General features: G+C 48.9%; 1 protein-coding gene across 11 annotated transcripts in view; it reads left to right on the top strand.

Moving 5' to 3' along the window:
* The window catches only part of ARHGEF9 (Cdc42 guanine nucleotide exchange factor 9), a 190,149-nt gene extending 165,743 nt beyond the window's left edge, over positions 1-24,406 (top strand). For 7 of the 11 annotated variants that reach the window (XM_062640080.1, XM_062640084.1, XM_062640085.1 and 4 more), the window contains 4 exons: positions 4,897-5,140; positions 5,832-5,900; positions 15,385-15,544; positions 23,830-24,406. In XM_062640080.1, coding sequence (XP_062496064.1) covers positions 4,897-5,140; positions 5,832-5,900; positions 15,385-15,544; positions 23,830-23,932 — 576 coding nt within the window. In that variant the 3' untranslated portion in view covers positions 23,933-24,406. Of the gene's footprint in view, positions 1-4,896; positions 5,141-5,831; positions 5,901-7,755; positions 7,818-15,384; positions 15,545-17,965; positions 19,329-23,829 lie in introns of those variants that run through there. The other 4 variants (XR_009968798.1, XM_062640081.1, XM_062640082.1 and 1 more) reach the window with 4 other exon arrangements.
* The last annotated feature ends 303 nt before the right edge of the window (positions 24,407-24,709 follow it).

Here is a 24,709-nt window from a genome sequence, read left to right as displayed (position 1 = left end):
ATCTAATAGGATCCATCCCTCATCCCATTTCCCTGCTCCTAAAGGCAGACTCATCCCAAACTGCTGTGTCCAGCAGTGATAGCAGAGCTCAGTTAGTGCCATCCAGCCACAGCAGGGCTTAAGTTTATTTCTGGTATCAGAAATTGCAGGCTCTGAATCTGATGCTCTTGTGCATCAAAAGCTTCCAATGGGTCTTTCACTGAGGACTTATTTGCAGCTCCGAGCTGCACTGTAAAATCAACCAGCATCATTATCCCATTACAGAGATGGGGAGGGACTGAGGGGGCAATTCCATGTCACCCAGAGACCCGCAGCCAGTCCCAGCCGACCTCAGGAGCTGCGCTGCAGAGCCCAGGACCCAGGGACTCCAGTGGGGAATTCCCCCCCCCCCCAAGTCACTTTGAAACTGCTCTGCCATGGGAATGTGCAGGATTTTGATAACCAGGACCAATAACCTACACATGCAATTGAGGAGCTTGTGTCAGGTCATTCTGTGGTTGGCATCTCTTGTATTGTCAGCTCATAAGAGGGATCTGGTGACTCATGGCTGGAAACTGCTTTCTCCACTTGTGTTTTACAGATGGTTTGTTTTATGCATGAGAAGCAGCGTGTGACCCAGGATAAAGCACAGCCCTTGCAAAAACGTGCCATCCTAAAATCAGAGCCCTTGGATAAGGCCTCCCCATCCATCCTCACACATCACCCCCAGGAATAAATAGGAGGAGTTTCTGAAATGGGTGATGATGGCTGCACAAAGCTAATGGGCACAAACTACCTGGGACCTCGTCCTCTCAAGAACTTACCTGTGCCCCTGATGGAGGTGAAATTCCCTCCTCATGTGCTGTGCACGCCATTAAATAGCTTTTAACTCTACTGCCATTTTGCACCAGCAGTTGGCTGCGTAGGCACATTGCTGTCCTTGTGGTTAGTATCTAATTACCTCTGCAGCATCACGGGAGGGTTTGACTCTTACAGGGGCTCGCACAGCCACAGTCTGCAAAGAGGTGCTTGTGGCAGAAAGGAGGGATTGATTAAAGCTAGAGAGCAGGAGGGGAAAGCAGTGCTGAAGCCAAGTCCGAGTCAATTTAATTGAACAGCCTGATTTACAGGGTAATCCTTCCTACAGATATCAATACCCACTGCAATAATTTGGGGGTAGGTGCATAATTTATTGTGGAAGGCACACCCAGCTTCAGGTTTCCTAATAGAAGTTCAGCCTTGGTTTCCTTACAATGGGCACAAAGGAGATTTCTTTCTTCTAAGAACAGCTAGAAAAGGTCTTCCCCCTGTCCTGCCCTTCAGAGAAGGGACAGTGAAATGGGGTAGTTAAGCTGGAGTGAGAGCAGTAGGTACCCCCAGCAGGTCATACAGGCAGGGCCATCCCCTGAGCACAAGCACTGCCTCAGCACGAGCACTTCAGCTGTAAGCCCCCAGCGCGTGCAGGGAGCAGAGTGTGGTAGGTTTATATAATGTGTCAAACCTTGTTCTGTGCTCCCATCAAATTTGGCTTCATCTTTTCCTTATGAACCCTTCGTACCTATTACGTGAGCAGACTGCAGAGCATTGTTCACAAGAGCTTAATTAGCCTCAGCTAGGGAAAGAAAAGGAACTCACAGAAGCTGTAGGGTAAAAGAAGGTCCTGTTTAGACACATCAGTGCAGATGACCCAGATGCATCCATTTCCTTCCTGTGGATGCTGCCTGCAGAGGCTGCAGGTCCGTGTCGCTGCTCCTCATGTCCTGCTCTGAGCCTCGCGGCTGCATCCCCAGGTCCATCCAACCCCACCTGCTCTCACCCCATGCTCTGCTCCATCTGTCACCTTTGCCAGAGGCATTACCAAGACACAGCACTGGGAAGGCCCTGGGAAATCAGCCATTCCCTTTGCTGGGTTAAGTACACTCGGATCATCTCCGATGGATGTTTGTCTAACCTCATGTTTGACAGTCTGCTTTGAATGCCAGCCCAGGGCTGCCCTGTTTTGCCTGTTCTGGTGTGGAAGGACTCTTACAGCTTGAAATATCTTTTTCCAGGTATCTCATTCTCTTCTCCCTTGTGGTAAATTAAGCCAAGCCACAATCAAAATGGGGAATAATTGATCACCAGCCTCTGTGGAAGAGAAGCAGCTTTCACGTATTGGAATATCAATAGCACATTCCTTTTATTTATGGCCTTTCTAGATTAAACAACTCCATTTCTTTGGCCTTTCCCCACTGAGCAGGTTTCTAAAGTCTTTTTTTGTCTTTTTACATTTTCTTGCTCTTACCTGCTTTAACTACAATAATTAATGTTGTGTGACAGCTAGAACTGGCCAGTGTAAACCAGCCACTAGACAGCCTGGTTTAGCAGGGTAAGATATAATGTTGTACTAACAGAGCCAGTATATAAAGGAGGGTGAATTCTATAGCTTAGTAACTTCTTCCTCATTCTCTTGTACATTATCCCTGAGATAACCAGGAGCAGCAGCAGACCTTGTTTGCTGTGTACCTCTCATGCAACTCAGATGAATTCCTAAATGTTATTGAAAGCCAAGTGCATTTGAAGATGCTTTGCTGAGGAGCTAAGTAGAATCATAGAAACATGGAATGGTTTGGGTTGGGAAGGACCTTAAACCTCATCCAGTTCCAGCCCCTGCCACAGGCAGGGACACCTTCCACTAGACCAGGTTGCTCCAAGCCCCATCCAACCTGGCCTTGTAATGTGTAAGTATATAAATGTAATAATGTTACTTTTTATGAGCTTTTGGAACCTAAGTGATAAAATACTCATGGATCAAATAGTTATTATGCTTCCCATACTATGGGTGTCAAAATGTAGTCAGTTGGGGAATAATATCCATTCATTGCGCAGTAGGGAAGAAGGGAATAGTGGAGTAGGAGATGCTGAAGCCACTAAGAAGGACATGGCCCAGGTACAGTTATGAGTCTGTGACATGGACTGAACTGTCCAGAGGCCAGGAGGCAGTGGGTGTCCCCATGTGCAAACATATGCTGCTCACCCCCCAGCCTGGTTGGAGGGTGGTCTGGGGGTGAGCAGCAGCGGGCAGAATAGTTTTAGAGGCTCCAGGCTCCTGCCCAGAGCCCGTCTTATGGTGGTTCATGTTCTCTGGCAGATCCATGAGCAACTTGGCTAAAAAATGATGTACCATTTATTTCACTAGCTTAATGATTGGTTTAAACCAATACTTGCAGCTTGGCTTTAGAAAACCTCACTGCTGCGTCTTACTTGAGTAAATAAAGACTATACACTGGTTTTATGTTTCCCCTTAAATTAAATCTTTGACCTGACTTTTACCTTCAGGGCACCCTCAAAAATAAAAAGGTATTTAAGTTAAACTAATGTAATAACCCTGAATATTTGCTTTTGAGAGTGGGCAGGGCAAGGAAATCCTGATGGTGTGTTGCTAAACTTGGCTTTTTAAACCTGTGTACACCTTGTAACTTGGATCACCTTCTGTGGCCATCCTGTGCTGTTAGTGTTCTGTTTCTGATCATTGTTTTCTGTTAACTGTTCCTATAAAGACACAGGGATCTTTACAGGAGCCAGGGTTCCTCCTACACCAGTATGGTAGCAATAGTCAAATGGGAGAGGAGATGGGGTTGAGGGGGTTTGGTTGTAAAGGTTGTGAACATCAAGAGGGGGAAAAGAAAAAATGTAAGCTGGATCAAGAGGTTAAATCCAGGAGTAATGGGACAGAGACAGGTTGGGAGCTCTTTGACCTGAGAATCAGGGTGATTTGCTTGCCAGCAAGTTGGATATGAATGGGGAATGGTTCCAAGGGGAAGGGACCTGACTCTCTGAGAATGTGTTTGGAAAACAGAGATGGTCATTGCTCACTCTGCCAGAACAGGCCCCAGCTGGTTCCTCAGGATCTCTGCTCCTCCTCAACCTGGTTTGCAGCACAGGAACCCCCTCAGGCCCTGTACTTCCTGGTGGCTCATCCTAAGAAATAAGACTTCCCATTGTGGAACATGCTGGAAGGACGTTAACCTGCTCAAAGGCATGCAGAGAAGGACTTGGGGGTGTTGCTTGATGAGAAAATGAACATGAGCCGGCTTCAGTGTGCGCTCGCAGCCCAGAAAGCAACCGTATCCTGGGCTGCATCAAAAGGAGCGTGACCAGCAGGTCCAAGGAGGTGATCCTGCCCCTCTGCTCTGCTCTCGTGAGACCTCACCTGGAGCATTGTGTGCAGTTCTGGTGTCCTCAACATAAAAAGGACATGGAACTGTTGGAACAAGTCCAGAGGAGGCCACGAGGATGATCAGGGGCTGGAGCACCTCCTGTATGAAGACAGGCTGAGAAAGTTGGGGCTGTTCAGCCTGGAGAAGAGAAGGCTGCGTGGAGACCTCAGAGCAGCCTTCCAGTATCTGAAGGGGGCCTATAGGGATGCTGGGGAGGGACTCTTCATTCGGGACTGTAGTGACAGGACAAGGGGTAATGGGTTAAAACTGAAACAGGGGAAGTTTAGATTGGATATAAGGAAGAAGTTCCTTACTGTAAGGGTGGTGAGGCACTGGAATGGGTTGCCCAGGGAAGTTGTGAATGCTCCATCCCTGGCAGTGTTCATGGCCAGGTTGGACAGAGCCTTGGGTGACATGGCTTAGAGTGAGGTGTCCCTGCCCATGGCAGGGGGGTTGGAACTGGATGATCTTAAGGTCCTTTCCAACCCTAACTGTTCTGTGATTCTATGATTCTATGCCTGTGAGCAAAATTTGAAGCACGAGGATTTGTATTTTGTTCCCATGCGCCCATGATCTACCCTGTTTGTTTAGCCAGCAAGAAATGTCATCACAGCAGATGAGGCTTGAAGAATCTGAACAGGATTCGCCATGGATTCCCTGCTGAGTTCAAGCTCTGTAAGTACCTTATGATCAACCATCTCTCCTTTTCTCTCTGTAGGATCTGATAAGAAGAGATATTCTGTATTACAAAGGTCGCATAGACTTGGATAAATATGAAGTGGTGGATACAGAAGATGGGAGAGATGATGACTTCAATGTCAGCATGAAGAATGCCTTCAAGCTTCACAACAAGGAGACTGAGGAAATGCACTTATTCTTTACCAAGAAACTGGAGGATAAGTTACGATGGATTAGAGCTTTCAGAGAAGAAAGGAAGATGGTAAAAGAAGATGAAAAGATAGGTGAGGAATATAAAATGAATCTGAAAGGAGATTGTTGGTATTGCTTAGTTTAGCCCCAGCTGTTGGAGAAGCCCAATTTTTGGTACTAGAATTACAGTCCAACTTTGTTCAGATGTCCTTGGTTGCTCTCACAGTCATCAGTAGGTCTCTTTCCAGTTAGTTTTGGCCCTCAATAATACCCACAGCTTCAAGCCTGGACCACTGTGGGCAGTTTGGGAGGAAGAAGTCCTTGGCCATCTGACCGTAGAGTCTCCTGGCTGTGTCACTTCTGCTTTTGTTAAGCACATCTCACACAGAGTAGGAGGGTGGCGACGTCGGTGGCATACCAGCCATGCCCTTCCCTCAGCATCAGCCCATGAGTTGACTGTAACTAGAGTCAGGTCAGGATCCGTTTGTGCTGCTCAGCTGTAAAGCACTCAGCCTATTTATGATACTTCATAAATAATAATGGGTCTCATCTTACTTTTCACACAGCCCCTGCACCAGTGAGGTTAGAAAGAGGCCTGTCCCTGCAAGGAAGATTTGCTGTTCAGACAAATACCTCCCCGTGCACGCAGGTCTGGGGGGGCTGCTTGGCCTCCCTGGGCATTGTGTGTTTGCCAAATAGTGCAGATCCTTTCCTCCCCTCCCCAAAGGACAGGGGCTTTATGAGCAACCTTCTGAATTGTGTTTGCCGTGTTCCCTCTTCCAGGCTTTGAGATTTCTGAGAATCAAAAGCGGCAAGCGGCAATGACAGTAAAGAAAGTCAGTAAGCAAAAAGGTAACCGGCAACACGCACCCTGCCTGGTGATGTGAGGGTGGAGCGGGCTGGGCTGAGTCCTGCTGGGTTAGGAGCCAGCGTCCCCCTGAACTTCCCCCTCCCCGTTCTCTCTTTTTATATATCAAACACCGTTTGTGCTTTGTATCCTTTCTTAATGTATCTGTGGACCAAATTCATCTCTGGTCTGACGTGGCTGAAGCCAGTGGGATTGCACCAGAGATGAATTTGATCTTGTGTCTCCAGTCTGGTGTCCAGAAGCTGTCCCTGGGGGCAGAAATCTCTCTCGGTTGTTTCTCTCAGGCTGCAATGGGAATGAGTGTGGAGATGCGTAGGGGTTCTGCTAATTCCCAAAGCCTCCCATTAGCCGGGAAAGAAGGATGGCTAAAACACTGGAGAAGGTGAGGGATCTACCCCAGTCCTGCTTTTGGAAGGGGAAACTCGTGTTTCCTGGGGCTACCTGTAACTTTTTAAGAACAGCACAATAGCATCAGCACTAGGAAATAAAGTTTCTCAGTAAAGGCTTTATCTCTTTAATGTCAGATTCACCTTCCCACCCAGGCAGGCTACAGCCAACTAATAAATGCCATGCTGGATACCACACAGTCTCAACCAGTGAAACAGCCAGTGTTCATGATCTCTGACAATAACTTGCAGCTACAGGGTTTGGAATGCTAAAATACAGAGGGGAAGTCAGGGGGGTCATTTTTCAGGTTGTCCAAAGCTTCATGAAGTTGTAGACACATCAGTTCATTACCAAAGTCTCATGGCACACCTAGGCCTGCAAATGGGTTTTGAGCCAGCTCATCACTTCTTGGCTATAGGCAGTTTCAGGCAGAGTTGTCCCTGCTCTGTCCAGGCACTGGGTTGGTTTTTGCAGGAATCGAAGGAGCTCTTTGCTTTCTGCCTCGCCTTGTTGTTGTCTACTGGCTTTGCTGGTCCAGTAGTGGTTTGCTAGGCCAACTGTGACCTCCTTGGTTTGCTGTGTCTCTCCATTGTCATGAGTCTTCTCTCTACTGACTTCCTGTGTTGTGTTCTGAGGTGTCCTCTGGAAACTCTCCTGGCCAGATTCCCTGAGCTCAGAGCATGCAGACGGGCACAGGGACAGTGTCGGGCAGTGCTCAGGGACCTGGGGCTGGAGAAGGCGTGGGCACAAACTTGGGTTTGCAGGTTCACCCCTCACCACTTGTGTGCTCACCCCTCAGCACGGCGGCAGCCACGGGCCTGGTGGCAGCTGGAAAACAGAGAGTGTGATGTGCATGGTGACGAAACCAGATTACATTATTATTTGCTGTCAATTAAGTATACTATTAAGGTATTAACTAATAATTGTACTGTTCAGTCATTACGGGACATGGTTCAGAGGTGCCTGAGCATGCCTAGCAGTACTTCAATCACTGGACTTGCATCCTGACAAGCACAATATGCCCAACTGTACTTACGTCTTGCACAGCAATTGCTCTCATTTTCTCTCTTTCTCTTTCTCTCTCTTTCTCTCTGAGATGAAAAGGAGGGGCTGTTATAGACTTCTCTGGCTATAAAATTAATTAGCTCCTATAACATCAGTCAGCATTTCCTTTATGAAGAACGAGATTATGCTGTAACACTGGCAGTTCTTTTCATGAGATTAAAACCTCAAGTCAGACAAGTTCAGTCAGAGCCCAAGCACCGAGGGAAAGGAAACCGGGTGGGTTTATGTACAATGTGAACTCTGAAAACCAACAGGGTCATTAAATTAGTAGCTCTGTTGTCCTACACTGTGGTGATCGTGGCCTGGTCTCACATTAATTAAAGTACAGGCACTGAATGTGTTGCTGAAAACTCAGTTTTCTTACCCTATGGTTTGTCTTGAACCCAGACCCAGATTGAGGCACGAGGCTGCGGAGCAAGGGAGCTGGTGGCGTTGCTCAGAAGAGGGAGGTAGGAGGAAATTCCTCAGGGTTGGCTTTTAGTGACTGAGGGTTTGAATCTCGCTATCCATGTTACTTCCGCTGCCAACAGCTTTTTGCCAAGGATCTTGGCAGGCCCTTGGGGTTGCTGTTGAGGCTGAGGTGCAGCCATGGGGTGGGAGCAGGCTGATGGCTGAGCCTGTTCCAGGAGGTCGCTGCCTTTGCCCTCGCCACACTGCCTCCAGCAGCAGGACAGTAGTGTTGGAAGGGGCTTTAAGTTGGAGCATCAGGTATACCTGGAGAGCAGTGAAGCCCTTTAGGAGTAGGGATACTCCTTCTGTGTTCAGTGGACCTATTTATTCATTTAGATTCATGGACTTTGCAGGAGGGTCTCTGGCTACAGCAGGGCTTGACAGCTCAACAGCTCAACCTGATGTGGCGAGAGACCTGCTCCGTGTCCAGGGATCCCTGTTACAGCCTTGTTTTTACATTATCTCAGTTGTTCCCTCCACCTCTTATACGGGAAGCCATGGTAATTTCCCTGTCACAGGGTACTTAAGGAGGAGAGAAAAGCTGTGAAGGAGGTGAAACGGAAAATGCAATCAACTTTGTTGGAGGTGAAGCAGAAAAACAGTTTTCGAATAGTATAAACTGCTGCTGATTTCATGTGCTGTTGTACCACAGCTCCCAGAAGGATCGCTCAGGAGCTGCCTGGTATGTGCTTGGAAAGGAAGCGAGTGAACTACCAGAGCTGCAGCAGGCGAGGGAGAGGGGAGAGATCAGCTTATAGCAGGGAAGAAACCTTAGAACTCTGCTCTGTAAATCACGGGAACTATCCAGGTGGTTAAGAGGGAACACAGCTCTCAGCGTGTTGAGAAGTTTTGATCCCAAATCACAGAATCCCAAGCTGGTCTGGGCTGGAAGGGACCTTAAAGCTCATCCCGTTCCAAACCTCTGTCCTGGGCAGGGACAGCTTCCACTAGAGCAGGTCTTAGAGGGTCCTCTGTGGGGCACAGGCAGCCTCTCCTTATGCTCAGGCCTGTGCAGCACCAGGCTCTCCTCCAAAGCAATATAATGATGCACAAGGTGAAGTTTCAGCACTATAGAAGGATTTGCACTCCTTATTGGATTGGGCAAAATGTAATGATATTAGAGCAGGTGCCTTAAGACAGCATTAAACCAATTTTTGGCTTTAAGTCCATTAGATACAAAGTAAAGGGGTAGTGCTGGCTCTGCACCTCACCAGCAGATAAGAGATGGGCTGGTGGTTGTGGGTGTTTTCTTTCTGCACTGGTTGTTCCGGATGTTGCCTCTCGGTTACTGCCCTTTAGCTCCTCTCAGTGTCGGTGTGGTAACGGAACAGAACTCAGTGTGGTGTCTCCTAGAGAGAGGAAAGAAACAGAGGAATGTATTTGTCTTGACGTGCAGAAACAATAACCCCAGAGCCCCTGTAAGTGACAGCCAGGGGTGTCAGGGGGTGGAGGCTCCAGTGCCAGGAAGCAGACCCTGTTCTGAAAGCACGGCTTGTCACTAACATTTCCTCTTGGAAAATGTGAAGAAGTGACCCTAGTGGTAGGTGGCAGGGTTCCCCACCCCAGGAGAGCTCTCCAGCCCTTCACCATGAGCCAGCTCCTTCTTGCCTTCTCTGTTCTCCTGTGCACTGTGCCACAGCTTCACCAAAGCGGATGCCCTCGGTCCAGACAAGTCTTTAGCCTCCTGGCCTGGGACTCACACATTCAGTCACCATCACCCCCAGCCCTCAGCTTATAGGTTTGCTGTCCTTAAATCTGCCTGTGAACAGTCAGCTACGCAAACTCAGCAGGTGTTAACTCATCAGCCAGCACAAATGCTTTGGCCTGCAGTAAACCACCCTCTGAATCACTGCATTTTCCTGCTGATTTCTTCCTTTCTGATCACTTGAGCTCACAGTGAGCTGTCATAAAGCCCTGACCCAAACACCCAGCAGCTTTTCTCTGACTTCTCACGCTCTGCACTGCAAGCTCTGCCCCAGCAAGGCTGCAGAGGCCAATGAGATGAGTGCTAGTGTACTTGTGCTGGCTCCAGCCAGCTGGCCAGGGCAGGTCTTAGCAGGTAAATGGAGTGTGTAGGTGCTTCCCGTCGTTCTCCTGAGTGCTGAAGCCTATTTATTGCATCTTCCTTGCTAACCAGATTGATGTGGCTCTGACAGTTTCCCCATCCCTTTCCCACATGTAGGCATAGCCTCGTGGAGATCGAAAGAGACTGAGCAACACAGGGACTAACCACTTTAAAACGGGGGCAGTTGCATGTTCAGATAATCTGGGGCACTTCCCTTTGACACAGAGCAGTGCAGGTGAAAGCTTTGGGCCCACAGGCACTAGTCTCACTGGTGGTATCTCATAGGTAGATGGCTTCTCACTCAAGGCGTTAGTAGCCCAAGTAGAGCCTGTAGTATCATCTGGGATCCAGTCAGATACACTGCAGGCTAGGGCAAATCATGAATAAGTTCTTGTCTGGGAGACCCCCAAGGATGGTGCCAGTGACTGGACAAGGGGCACTGAGAGAGTTTGGTGGCAGGGTGTGAAATGGGCCTCTTCGGTTTTCCACTGGCCCTCGTTGGAAGAGCCAAGTTTGTCAGCCCAGGTCCTCCTGCACTTTTATCTCGGGGAGGTGTTTGAGGTGAGAGGCTGCATCCCAGGGCAGCCATGGATGAATTGATCTCTTCTGTCAGTGGAACCAGCACAGCATGATCTTTGCTGTCAGTGCATGGTGCTGGAGGAGATGGGATACATTAGTTCTCACCTGGATGTGATTGATAAAGCCCTGGTATCATTTATTCATCTTGCCTCACTTAGCTTTTGCTTATCACAGGAGGGATCATTATCTCAATGTTCGCGCTAATGACATCAGGCTGCAGGAACAGACTTGATAAATAGGCTCAGGAAGGTCGAGTTACCTCAGTGTTTGTGGCTCCTGTGCCTGGCTGTGGAGGAGCCAGGACACAAGATTAGTTGTTCTCCTGTGCTGCGTTTCTCAAGCTGTCTCCTGTCCACCCGCTGCCACCCCACCTCGTGCTGCACAAACAAGGCCTGCAGTCAGGGAGCAGAACTAAGATCAGAGCCAGCACAGTTTGCTGCCTGGGAACAGAGCAGCAGCCCAGTGACCAGCGGTGAGGTGCTTTGAGATCCTCTGTTGAAATGTGCTGAAGGGCTGTACCCGCTCAGTCATTACTGCTGATTTCTGTAACCGAAACTCGTTGCTATTGCAGGAGTACAACAATTAGTGTCCCTGAGGAATGGTCCCGGCTACCCCGTATTGTGTATGGGTTGGGATATTCAGGAGGAAAGGGCATTTATGGGGTTTCTGAGCATGGCTCCTGAAGGATGCGAGTTGTCTTAGGTGCTGTTGGGCTCAGAGGCAGATGGAGGCTCAGAGCACAGTGCTGCTTCCCTTCCTACCGGCACCTCCAGAGAAAGCAGGTGTTGAGATCCAATTGCCTTCCACTCAGCTCTGGCTAATGACAGCACTGATATCTAGACAGCTCAGTGGAAGAAAAGCCTATGAAATAAATAGTTCCTGATCAAGTATAAGCTAAAGTCTTAAAGGTTGAGGGTGGAGTAAGCAGGTTGTAAGGCGAGTTCCCGTGGTTATATATAGGGAACTCTGAGTGTGTTCTGTGTATGTTGCGTAGTGACCCTGGAAAGGTGCAGTGTTACCCTGTGTCCCGCTGTGTCCCGCCTGGGTCTGTCTGTATGTGTCCATGTGGACTGCCTGTGTGTTCATAGCGTGCTCCCAAAGCTCCCAGTGCTACTGGAGTCATGTGGTAACCTCAGATAAAAGACCTGGAAGGGAAAAAGAGAGTTTTAAATCCTGGTAATTGCCTTCCTCCGAGCTGAGAGATCGGGAAGGTTTCTGGTGACACTGCCCAGTGCTAAAAGCCACAGTGACTGAACTGACAGCGCAGCATCTCTCACTTCTGTCGCACCAAATTATAAACCCTGGAGTTTTCTTGTTCTCGTTATGAGCATTTCCACAGCCCCACCCTGCTGAAGGATCCGTCAGTGCAGAGTTAGGCAGGAGCCAGCAGAAGGAGCTCCAAGGCTGGTCTTTCCGAGGCCTTGGGAAGGCAGTGGCAGCCGTGCCTAGAAATCATTGCTTCTCTATCGATCCTTCCCCTTGGCACTTTGAATGCTGTTCCCCAAGCAGCCCACAGCAGCATTGGAAAAGAGCTTTGCTGGAATTCCACTGGAGTTATGGCTTTGCATATTAAAACTAGTCCCTCGAGAGACAACTTTGCACCACGGCCCCAAGTTCTGATGAGGGAGCAAAAGGCTCCAGAGCAGAACAGCAAAATACCTGCCATGCTTCTTCCCAGAGCTGCTGTTTCTTGGGATTTGAAGATGTGTGGATTAGGCGAATTCCCCCCACCCCATTCCTGTGTTGCACTTTGTCTAGAATGTGGGTATGTCCCCCCAGAAAAGCCATTCTTGGGGCACCTGAAGCTATTACTAAGTGCTGTATCCCAGTTTCATAGGAAGATGTATCCTATAGAATTCTCCGCCTTACTTGCCAGAGCACAAACGTATCTCTCTGCATGCCCACAAGCACCTTGGCATTGCACACCACTGGGAGCCACGGTTTGGGTCGCTGAGGCCAGGAAGGCACTTGACAAATAGGATGGGTATGATAAACATGCACAAACCCTCAGCTACTCGCTCATGTAGAACCACGCAGAAGCTCGGGACGTGGGTCCAGCTCAGATGTTAATGCCAATGGCCCAGTGGGCAGACATTTCTTTAGGAGTCTGGACCAAAAAGGCTGTTTTGGGAGAGAACAGGAGGGGTTGCTGGTGATCTGGCCAGGGGAGTCTGCCTTGTTCTCTTTTGGAGAAGACAGGGTATGGATTGCGTTCTTTGCAGTGGCAGTGGAGCTTAGCCGGACTGTCCTTTCTCTACTTCTTTAGGTTTGCATAACATTTTGCTGATCCAGATTTATTAGCATTTCTGCATCGTGATTAGAATACATCAGTTCACCTCCACAAATTGGCTTAGAGACAGTAAAGAGCTCCACTGGTGCATCACAAGGCTGGTGGCTACTCTGCAGCCACAGGATGCAAAAGACTTTGGGCTGTGTCATTAAAGCAGCGTGGGTTTAGTTCTCCAAAGCTAGGAACAATTGCTCTGTGTCCCTTAGCAGCAGCTTTAGATTCACAGCTCTTCTGTGATTAGTAGTCTTGTGTGGTTAGTAATCTTGGTGGCACAAGGACTTACTATTGCCTTTGAAGTAATTCCTATAGATCCTAAAGTTCCTCACCAGTCTCTGCTGGGAAAAGTGGTCAAGGCACTAAAGGCTGGTGGCCTCCAGGAGAATGTGTGTGCTCTTGTACAGGTTCAGGGCTGGAGTTTGCCCTCCAGAACAGACTCTGCCCACACGCTGACCTGCCTTCCAGCAAGGTGCCCTGGAGCATGACAGTGGTAGAAGAAGGGATGGAAGTGGTAGGGCAGGGATGAGCTCAAGCCCATGCTCTGCCCTTATGGAATGTCGCTGGCTTAAGTCACAGAGGGTGATGAATTTGACAGCTGGGGCCTGTCAATGAGGCTGCTATAGAAGCTGTGTCAGGTATCCTAGAACTGACCCTGTCCACGTTTGACACAAGGGCTCTGGGGCTGCATTCTGCTCTGCAGGCTTCCTGTGGGAGAGAGGAGCTTGGGAAAGACAGAGGAGAAAGCTTGTTGATCAGTAACCCTACTCCAGCATGCAGACACAACCACAGAACATCTCCAGGTTGTGCTTGTCAAATGAGTTTGAAGTACTACCTGTGGTGAGTTTGTTCAAGGTTGATAGGTATGAATCATGGAACTGTTTCTGTCCAGTGTAAGGGAAGATCTTGGCTGCTCCCTGCAGTGGACAGAGCTGCATGATTTGATGGTATTTGCTGTGAAGGAGAGATCAGTTAGACATAGTCAGGATGGTGTCTCCATTTGGCCTGAACCTTTTGAGGACTTAACAACCCTTGACTGGTAAATTCTATAGCAGAGGAAGCGTATTCATCCTCTTTCCTACACCCAAACTAAAGCCTCAGCTTCGTATGCAAACGAGATCCTGAATTAGAATGCAATAAGCTATAGAAGTTGTCCAGTGAGCTCCATGAGTGCACTTTGTGAGGCTTTTTCCCTTGTCTGTAAGTACCCGACTGTGTGCAGCCTCCCCGTGCCGGGCTGGTCCCCTGAAGCATGTGTCTGTGTGTGGGCAGGAACCATGAACTGAATGCAAAGAGTCGCATTTCTTTGACACACGTTGCTGTGGTACCTGGGTGCTAATCACCGTATTTTGCCTTCTCTAGCACCTTCCCAGCCGAGGATCTCAAAGTGTTTTACAATCATTAATTAATTTAGCTTCACAACCCTCGTGTGAGGTAGGTGGGTGATGCCATCCCGCTTTCCAGATGAGGAAGGACACTGATCTGCTCGGTGGCTAAAGCCAGGGGAGGCCATGGCCTGGCGATGGCCCTGGGAAGCCTCCACCCGCCACGCCGCCGGGGCTGCCCTCCCCGCAGAAGGAAGAGCAGTTCTGCGTGCGGCAGAGGGGATCCAGAGATGGCCAGAGCTTACAGCAACTGCTCCAGAGCCCTGCTCCTCCCTCCTTCCTGCCCTTCTCTGGAGTTGTGGTTCCAGCCCATCACGCTGCCCTGAGGCTGAAGGAGGGATTCTCCCTCATCAGTGGTGCTGTGGGAAGGGAATACAGAAGTAGCTGTAATGCTGTTCCCTGTAGTCTACACTGGTGGTGACATGCACCCCTTCTGCTCCATTCGCCCAGAGCCACCCTTTCTACACCATCCTTTACAGCAGGGTGTGTAGGTCCCAGCTTGCTGAAGCTCCCCTTTTCCCCCTTCCTGTGCAGGAGCTGTGCCGCACGGATGTGGGATTGCGTGTCTAGAACCTGGAAGTGTAGCCTTGCCAGTTCGGATTGAGCAGAATCAGCCTTTTCTGTGTTGCAGCCAGTTTTGGCTGAACCCAAACTGGGAAATTTAAAACTAACCCTATGGAAAAGTCCTACAAACTCCTACAGGGAACAGCGAGTTGCCCTTTGTGTAGGCAGACAGCGCTGGGCGGCGCAGGCCCTGCAGGACAGTACTTCCTCCAAAGCAGCTCCGCTCCATCCTGGAGCAGGAACCAGTGCTGGGTGCTCCTGAGGGTCACTGGTTGGGACAGAACCACTCTGGAAGCACGGCAGGGTGGGAGGGTAAAGTCACGCTTGGAAACAGGCAGTGTTAGATGTGAGCGGGGTGAAGGATGCGATTGTCTGACCAGACTGATGCTGCATGTGGCTTGGCTGGGTCTGGGCCTCCTTATGTCACACAGGACTTTTCCATGAGGGCAGAAATACAAAAGTAACGGACTTTTCCAAGCCTTCAACACATGGTCTAGTGTAGGAAACCTCCGAGCTGAGCTTGAGGCAGCCGCTGCCTTCCTCTGTAGGTTTGCCGTCTCTAGCACGTCTCCCTGGTGTTTGGGACCCTGTTATTAAGCGATAAGAAGCGATAGCATGACGAAGAAAGACTACTGACCCAATTGCACTTTGACTGATCTGTTTCTTTTTCCCCCCAATCATCGATGCAGGTGTGAGCTACTCCAAGTCGGTTCCTCCAGCCTACCCACCACCCCAGGATCCATTAAATCAGGGACAATACATGGTGACAGATGGCATATCCCAGTCCCAGGTCTTCGAGTTCACCGAACCCAGACGCAGCCAGGCACCATTCTGGCAAAACTTCAGCAGGTTAACACCATTCAAAAAATAATACCTAGAGAGATGGAGAATTTTAACTTAAAAGAACTAAAACTTAAAAAATAAAAATAAATAAAATTATATTTATAGATGGACCTTTTTTCGGAGAAGCACTGTTGCAACTAAATATATATACATATATATATATGTACCCCCGTTTTAAAAATAATAATATATATACATATATGTATATATATAGAAGGACCAAAAACTTTTTTTGTTGTTTTTGGGAAGCAATCTGCTACTAGATACTAGGAAGCACCAATGATTTCTGACCATGTGACCTGTTTTATTTTACTCCATTGGTTGGACATCTTATTTTGTTTTGTTTCTTTTTCTCTCCTTCATTTCCATCCGAGTCGTCACTGGCATCCCAGAATGCTTTCTCGCTTGTGTGAATTCCTCATGGAAGTTCCTCATGGACTACATTGGTGTATATTTCATTTGATTTTATTTATGGGGGGTTGTTTGGTTTTTGGAGTGCCGGGAGGTCTCCGCTCCCTCTCCCTCCCTCTCCCTCCCTCTCCGTCCCTTCCTTGGCTGTCCCCGGAGTTGCCATTTCAGCGATGAGCATCGACCCGCTCCCCGTCCTGTCCTGCATCCTCTGGTCTGCCTCGTGCCTGTCTGGATGTGCTCCCTTGTGCACCATGCTCTGCTGCGCAGTATTTCTCTGGCTTTAACTGTTGTGTTGTGGCAGGTGAAAACCAGCAGAAAGGGTTTCAGCTCTTTAGGAAGCGAGAGATGGGTTTTCCTCAGTGAGTTTTTGCACTCGTTTTAAGCACTCTCTTTTTCTCGATTCAGTGTGATCTGGTCACACTCGGAGCAAGACTGAGAAAAGAATATCAGGGGCTTTTATTGATTTCTTTTGCATTCAGCTTCCTTTCTGTGGGGTTTGATTTGTTTTCTTTTTAAGCTGACACTCTGAAAAGCCCACTGCTATCTTTGTTTTCCCTGCAAAGATAAAAGCTGAACAACTGATGGCTTCACGCCCTCCATCCACCTGAGGAAAATTGGCTATTGGGCTCTAGCAAATGGCCAGTTTTCTTTCTTTCTTCAGGAACTAAGGTCCCATCCTGTTGGCCACAGTCTCGCCCACATTAATTAGTGTTAATGAACCCCTGATTGCCATTTCCAGGAGCAGTGATCCCACCAGTGAGGAGGACTATGGCTGCACTCATTGCCTGCTCCCCTCTGTTGCATACGAGATCCCCGGCTTCACTTGGGCACTGACCTAAACCCCAAGCTGCCAGCAGTGACCTGGTAGCGGGAGGATCATTGCCCAAGTCATTGGAAGTATTTACTGATGCCGAGTTGAGAACTGCCTTTCAGGAAAGAGATGGATGTGACCTGAGGAGTTTAGCAAGGTTTAGCCAATGCCCATGATTACGTGGCCTAATCTAAATCAGAGATCAGTTCAATCTAACCCCATCGGTGGCTCAGCAGAGGTGTATCCCTGTCGGTGGCTCTGGAGGGATTAGCTGAACTCTCCAGGTCCCTTTCTCTCTTTTTCTCCCTTTGGAGGTTCATAGCTCTGTTCTCAAAGACACTTCCTACAATTTCAGCCTCAAGTACGTTTGTTTGCAAGCGCAAAGCTTGCGTTTGAGCTTGTAAAACAAAATCCTTGTGCACTAGGGTGATTTTTTTCTCCTAGGGCAAATGAGTCTCTTTAACCAGATTTAGAAGAGGAAGCTAAAACCTTTGCAGAGCTGTTCTGCGAGCTCCTTTGGAATGTGGGATGAAATGATTGATCACAGAATGTACCGTTTTCTTTTGAACCCGGTACACCACAGAAGCACCCCAGGCCATGCATGGAGCTAGAGGTTTTTTCTCCCCTAGTACAAGTGAATGGGAAGAGCAGAGGTGATTTCATTATTTTCATGGAGCATGGAGCCTGTTTTATCTCTGGCCATATTCCAAGGCAGTGGCTATGGGGTTTATTTTAAGCGCAGAACTAATCTCTCTTGCAGTTTTTAGTCATCTAGAAACTGGAGAAACAGCAAAGGCAGGTTAGTGTTTGGGAGAGGAAGAGCAGCCCCTCTGTGCCAGTGGGAAGGGAATCGCAAGTAGGAAGCAACCCAATTTTATATCAGAAGTTATTTTTGTGCTCTTTTGTATCTCTGCATTTTGAAGGTCAGGTTTGGATATTGAATATATAGCAAATCTTATCTGGTTTAATTGAGAGGAAGGGTATTTAAAGGCACGGATGAGGTGGGTTCTCAGGAGTTAAATTACTATTTCTGAGTGGCTGGAGAGATGCGCAGAGAGAGAGAGAGAAAGAGAGAGATGATTACAAGCTGTTGTCAACGTGATGAAAATTTCACTTGTTCCTTTTGCCTTTTTAATTGCTTAGGGGGAAAAAAAAAGTAACAAGCACATTAGTTAAGCCTGTTCATTTACTGTTTTGTGCCTCAGAGAGTGAGAATGAGACATCCATAATTTTTATGAGAAGATGCTTCCTAAATATTCAGCACTAGGAAAAACGAAACACCACCGCCACACCATTATTTGCATCATAAATCAAGACTCGCTTGATCTGACAAGGCCACTTGTTGGACTCGCAGCTTCTTTCTTAACTGGAAAGCCAAACCAAACTTGCATTGCTCGTGCTTGCCGAGGCCGGCGGCAGGCAAAGCACATGCGGGCCTTTGTTCCAGAGGGAAGAGGGGCTTGGCTCTCAGGCAATGGCGTGCAAGAAAGCTCTTCCCCTCCATAAATTGCCACGGTGCTGCAAGAGATGGAGCATTGTCACAAAGAAGAACCAGCACTGGGTCCCACTGTCACTGCCTGCTGTGGCCTCCCCATAGGGAGCAGGGTCGGGCTGCTCGTGTGCGCGGGAGCAGCGCAGACGCAGATTTGGGGTGATTTTGACTGAGCATCCGATAGAGACTTTGATTTCAATGCCAGACAGGAGGAACCCACTTACCATTCCATGTGCAGAAACGAGAGCTGTAACAAACTTACATGTTTACGGTATTTCTCTGGCTGAATCTATATATATATATAAAGAATAAAAATACCCTCTTCCCTAGGTAAATGACATGCATTACCCCTTGACCTAGACACTAGAACAGAGGATCTAAATTCAAGCCTTCCGCCTCCCCACCCTCTCCAAAAAGCTCAAACAAGAACCAACCTAGGTGCATCTAACAGTTGTAAATAGAAAATACTACATAGAGAAATATATTTGAAATCTGTTTCAGTTTCTGGATGGTCACTGGCCGTCCCCTGCAATGTTATTGATAGTACACTGTGGTGCTTTGGGTTTCTGGTTTTGTTCTCTTTATGCTCTGTCATCTTTTCATTGCAGCTACATTTCAGGGAACATGTATATTTAGTAGCTATTGTAAGTTCTGCATGGCATCACCAAGCTTATTTTTCCTTAAGAAGAACAGAAGAGGCTGTAGGAGTTTCAAGGCACTATTGACGACAGGGACTTGTAGCAGAGAATTTAACACAAAAAAAAATATATATAAAAAAAAAGGTTTTTAAAATTCTAGTTTGAAGCCAAATACCTGATATTTTAGTGCTTTTGGGGTTTTATCAGTAAGAGCAAAAAATATTAAAAAAAAAAGAAAAAAAAAAAGGATTTTGGTAACGCAGCTGATCCGCACTTGCCAGTTTTATTATTTTGTTTCTATTGGACTGTTTGACCCCGTCAAACAAGTGTCAAAGTTGTGTGTATAAAACAAAAGAAAAAGTGTTTAAAGAAGTGTTGTAAAGACACTGAGCCTTATGAAAATATTTATGGAATTAAATAAAAAGAAGTGAAAAGGCATCTGAAGGCATTTTAAATCATTTCCCTCAGAGCGGGCTCCCGTTTCCTGCAGGCTGGGGGGGCTCCGGCAGAGCAGCCGCTAAGACACTGGTCTGCACCCAAGACATAGGCTTGTTGTGGACTTACCCTGCTTCCCCCGTGCTTTGTGTCTCCATCTGAACCGAGTGCAGTGATTAATGAGTAGCTGGAGGTCCAACCCTGGCGGAGCACGGCTGAGTGCTGGCAGGGGTTGCTCTAAGTGCAGCTCGGGGCAAGCCTGCTGCAAACGTGGCTTTAAAGCGCTTTTTGTTCCTGCACTTTGCTCAGTTCCAGCCCAAGCATGAAGAGAGCTGCATCCTCCATAGACAGCTGATCCCAAACACCTTGGGAGCAACGCAAGCAGTGTTTCAGAGCACGTGGAGGTAGAGCAGGGGGTGGGCTCTGGAGGGGAGGGAGCCTGGCCCTGTGCTGTTCCGCTGGACCAGGGCTGGACCTGGGGAGAGAGGAGCAGGTTCCTGCCCTGGTTTTTCCCTTGGCAAGTGCCTGCAGGCAGAAGGAGCTGGGTGCTTCACCCCTGAAAGGCGGAGTGCTCTCTCCAGAAACCCTTTACCAGGTAAGACAGTCCTGTATTTCTAGGTAGCCCAAAATACAGTTGCGCCCAAGGAAGCAGGTTATGGCATCACAGTACCCGGACCCAGCAGAGCTTGGGAACAATGCCTTGGTGTTGTGTGGAGAAGCACAGGCACACGTACCGAGTTACAGTCAATGACTGCAGCCAAAGAGGTAGGTTTCCCTGACTTTCTGCTTGTTCCTGCCTGTCCTGCAGGTGCCTGCCTGGGTGAGCAGTGCCAGTTTGCTGGCACGTGGACTGACCACATGGAAGCTAGATTAGGAAACAAGTCAGACAAGGAAACAAAACCCAAGGCAGCTCTGCTGTGGGAGAGAGAGAGTAGAGAGGCAAAGATGTGAGCACGAAGGCTTCTGTGGAGCCAGAGTTAGAGCAGGTCCAGGCACCGGCTCACCCAGACCTCAAACATCTCAGCTTCACATTTGCCTCCTGCTTCAGCAATACCCCAACAAGCCAAGCTTTTTTGCTTACCTTATTGCTTGCAGTGGAGAGCTGGTGCTGTGCTGTCCAGATGATCCTGGTCCTTTTGTCACCTGGGACGTTCCAAAGTGTGCTGCTGGGAGAGCAGACCCAAAAAGCGGTTACGTACAAAACCTCCCTTGAAGAAGCCCTCTCCTACCCCCACCGCCTTCTTTGCAGGCCAAAAGAGTTGTTTGCCAGAATTGTGCACTCCACGTTTGCAAATGGGAGCTGTGGGGAAGGAGGGGTTGCAGGCAGGGAGCCGTGCGCATTGCCCAAGATGTGTAATGCACCAAGAAAAGCTCTCACAGGGAATGGGGAAGAAACCCGGTCACTCAGCACGTGTGCTGGGAGCAAGAGCAGCACTGAAGCTGGCTCAAGCAATAACTGATCTCCGTGCCCGTGCCCTGGCTTGCTTTCCTGGTGGTGGCTGGAGAGAAGAGCACTCCATGGCCACAAAGGCCCCCCGCAGCCTGTGGCTGACAGTCACCTTAGGTATGTCATTTAATAACAGTGTTTGCTTGGTTTTAATCCTCTCCAGCCACCCAGCATTCAGCTACTAAGAACTCTGGTTGCATAAAACCAAAACCAAAGAAACCCAGTTTCAAACCCATTTGTCTCAGGGCACTAGGTTCATCAGGGTAACACCCCAAAGAACCAAAAAGGTAGCAGCAGGGACACACCAGCTGGTGCCTGAGCCCTCTGTTAGAAACTCACTTCAACACATGCTCAAGTCCACCATTTTCCACCAAAGCTGTTACTCCATTCACAGCAAAGTGCAGAATTCAGCCCTCAGTGAATGGTGATGGGTAGGGAAATGACTTTGACTTACCATCTGTGTTCCTGTGCCTGTCGTTGGTCTGTCGTGGTGCTTCACCTGCTGCCTGTGCGGTTGTCCAGCTGTGTGGCTGTTGTGCAGCATCCGTGGGAAAGCCTCCATGGGCAGAGCCAGGCCCTGGCTCTGCCTGGGAACTGCAATAGAAGGGGTAAAGCTTTTAGGCTGATATGTCTGTGACATGACTGGAATGTTGTATGAATGAATCTGAACATCAAAGCCATCTCTGTGTTATCCATGTGTGTATATCCGTGGTATCACAGCTGAGCTTCTGCTTTTTAAGGAATCAGGCTTTCAATCTGACCGATGGTGCTGGGATTACAGATCCCAGTCTTCCCAAACAATAGATTTTCTTGTTATTCGGTAGCTAAGAAGCACACAGGTTTTGCACTAAGCACAGCAGGAGGTCAGCATCCTCCAAAGCGTGTAATGCACCATCTGTGCTGGGGTTCTAAAGAGCAAACTGGAATTGCACGTTGCTGGGGATGCAGCAGGAATAACCGGCACTTTCAAGAGCGTTTCTAAGCACTGTCCATCGAGGGTTTCACAATCCTTCCCTGCCAAGGAAGGACAGGAGCTGTTTAACTGCAAGTATGACCTCCCCAAACCTGACCGTGTTCATTTCTCTGAACCCCTTACCTTTGCTATGGAAACGGGCTACACGGTATTTCTTAAATGCTTTTAATGTTCACATCCTTTTTTTTTCCAGCTCACTCCAGGCACAATGCATCCTGGTGAAGATTTGCACCTTTCTCATTTCAGAGCCACAGTAATTTGTCACCTCTTGCAGGTTTGACAGGGCCTCTGCGCTCGGCCCTTTCCGCAGGCTGGGCTGAGCAGCAGCGATGGCTCAAAAATGTTTTCCCCATTCCAACCATTCCCAACCCTCCCTCCAGCACCCCACTGTCCACACACCAGCCACAGCCGGTCTGCACGGTGTCTGAGAGCCACGGAGCGCTCTCCTCTTCTCTCAGTACTGGTTACAGCAGCAACAAATGGTCCCCAAGACACGGCCACTGTGGGGATTGTGTTTCTCATTTAGGAGAGGATGTAAAGGTGTTGAACCCTGGCAGAGACGTTTGCCTCGTAAAGACAACATCAGCGCTTGGAGAAGCGCTTGGGCCGAGGCACCGTCAGCGCTGGCTGCCTCTGCTGGCAACCACGCTCCAAGTGGAGATGAGGCTGTGCACACACAGGGCTGTGCTCACATCTTCTGCCCTTCTGCTCTAACAGCAGAGCTGTAACAGTGCAGCTGGAGCCCGCCTGGCTGTTACACCCCTTGTACAGCTCGAGGGGAACACACGCACGGGTTTGCAAGGATCTGGGTTTTTCAGAACAAACCATGGTGCTAAATCGGTTCATAAATTACCTCTGAGAATTGAGGCTCCAAGGGGCTTCCTGGCTGCTCCTGGAAGGCAGGAGAAGCTCTCTCCAGGAGAGGTTTGTTGTAGTTTTCCATCTGGAGAAGCAATAAGAGGGTATGTTGGTACATTTGCTTCTCTTCTCAGCTCACTTTCATGCAGCAATGACCCAGAGGGTGTGCAGGTTTGCATTCAAGCCTTTGCACGTTTGCAGGACATCAGAGAGCAGGAGGCCCTCACCCATAGCATGGTGGGGGGGTGATGCCAAAGAAGTAATGGCCATTATCCAAGCACAGGGTCGGGGCCCCTCTTACCTGTACAGAAGCCACGAGAGACTCCTTTGAATCAGTGGGTTTTTTTCCCTAAAACTGTGTAACTGAGGTGAATAAGAAAAAGAATCCCATTCCTGACTGTTGTCTGCACTGATATAAACTGGAACAACCTCAGTGACCTACCACAGACTTACTTATTGCAGGTGTTACTGAAAGCAGTGCTTGATCCAACAGGTTAGTGACTGGACTGATCCAGACTGGAAATGCTTGGCAAAAGTTTACCTCTTCCTCCTAAAGACAGCGATTTCAAGGCAGGTTTTATCTAGGCTGGGCTGATACCAAATCACATTCACTGCAGAACACTCCAGAAGTGTGAAGAGTGCAGCAGGTTTGAACAAATAAGTCATTTACAGAATGAAGTCACTGCTGTTATCTCAGCAAGCCCTTTGTCACCGGCTCTTTCTCCACCCAGGCAAGAGCTGGCCTGTCAGGATGAATGGGCTGAGCAGAGCTTTGTTGAGCCATATTGCCCAGGTCGGTTTAATATCACTTAGATGCCAGCTGACCTGGACACAGGAAAGCTTTCCCACCATCAATCACTCCTGTGCAGGGCTTCTTTGGAGTCTAAGTTATTTTAGCACATCTTAAAGTGGAATTTAGCTTTCAGTTTGCCTGAAACACTGCGGTGTTGGTGTCCATGGCCAGCACTCCCAGGGGACACCCAAGCAAGTGACACAAAAGCCTGTGGCAGTCAAAGAGAGCCCAGCTCCAACAGGCAAAAGCACTGGTGCCTGTTCCATGGGTGGGTGCTGGGGGGGTCAGGAACAGGGAGGGTTAATCTCTCATCCTGCCAAGGGGAGCTGTAACGCTGCCACGAGCCTTAATGGAGCCCTTACCCTGCAGGCTGATTTTGTGGGGGAATATGTGACCAATGCACTGATTTCCTCAAAGTTTCACTCCCCCACAGATACGGGGCAGCAAGAGAGGAGTCCCTGGCCAGCCCTGCTGCTGCGGTGGTTTCACGCCATACAAAGGAAATCCAGAGTCTTTGGACCGGGAAAAGAAAATAGGAGCAAACACAATATATACTCGTAGCCGAGCTGAGATGGGTGATGTGGTCTCTGCTTCTGCTCCCAAGGTGGTTTGTGCCCATTCCCTAAGGACATTGAGTGTACAGGCTCCCCACAAAGCCGACTCGCCGCCTGAAGGCATCTGCTGTTTGCTGGCGACAGTAAAGGTGACTGCAAAGGTGATGCTAAAGGGGCTTTGACACACAAGGTACGTATCCAGGCAGGATACCTGCCCCAGCCTGGATTCTGGTTGCTCGTCAGGTGTGGGCAGGATCACTGGGAGCAAAAGGAAACGGATGGAGAAGAGCAAGAACTTTGCGCTGCAGAGCAGGGGCTGACTAACGGTGTGGGGCCGGCTGTGCGTGCAGCCAGGATGTGTCATGCTGCTGTTATCCGTGTCGCTGGTGCAGTTACTGGCCTGATTTTTACTGTCTGGATGTACCATTAAACGAGTTTGATTTTGTTGCCTGATTACAGATGAGTGGTTTCAGCCTCACGCATAACTTAGTGCTGCCCGGGGGCTCTGTTCATGACATCCCTGGACAGGGAGACGCAGGTTGGTTGTTGTGTGTGGATACAACATGGGTTTATACTGGAGTGGGGAATAACAACACTTACTCGGCAATGGGAAACAAAGGGTTGGGTTTTCCCATCTGCTTCTTGCACCTTGGCCATGCTGATCCTGCTGAGTTACAAGCCCACCGGATACTGGGCTGTGTTCAGGCTGTCTCCTGTGGGGAGCAAAGAAAAAATCAGAGCACATACTCAAGAAGCAGC

Source organism: Pezoporus occidentalis, unplaced genomic scaffold (genome assembly GCF_034315485.1).
Source record: "Pezoporus occidentalis ecotype Australia unplaced genomic scaffold, CSIRO_AGI_Poc_V1 ctg63, whole genome shotgun sequence".
Classification (NCBI taxonomy): Eukaryota; Metazoa; Chordata; class Aves; order Psittaciformes; family Psittacidae; genus Pezoporus; species Pezoporus occidentalis.
The sequence above is the reverse complement of the archived record's forward strand: the minus strand, read 5'-3'. Positions and strand labels throughout refer to the sequence as shown.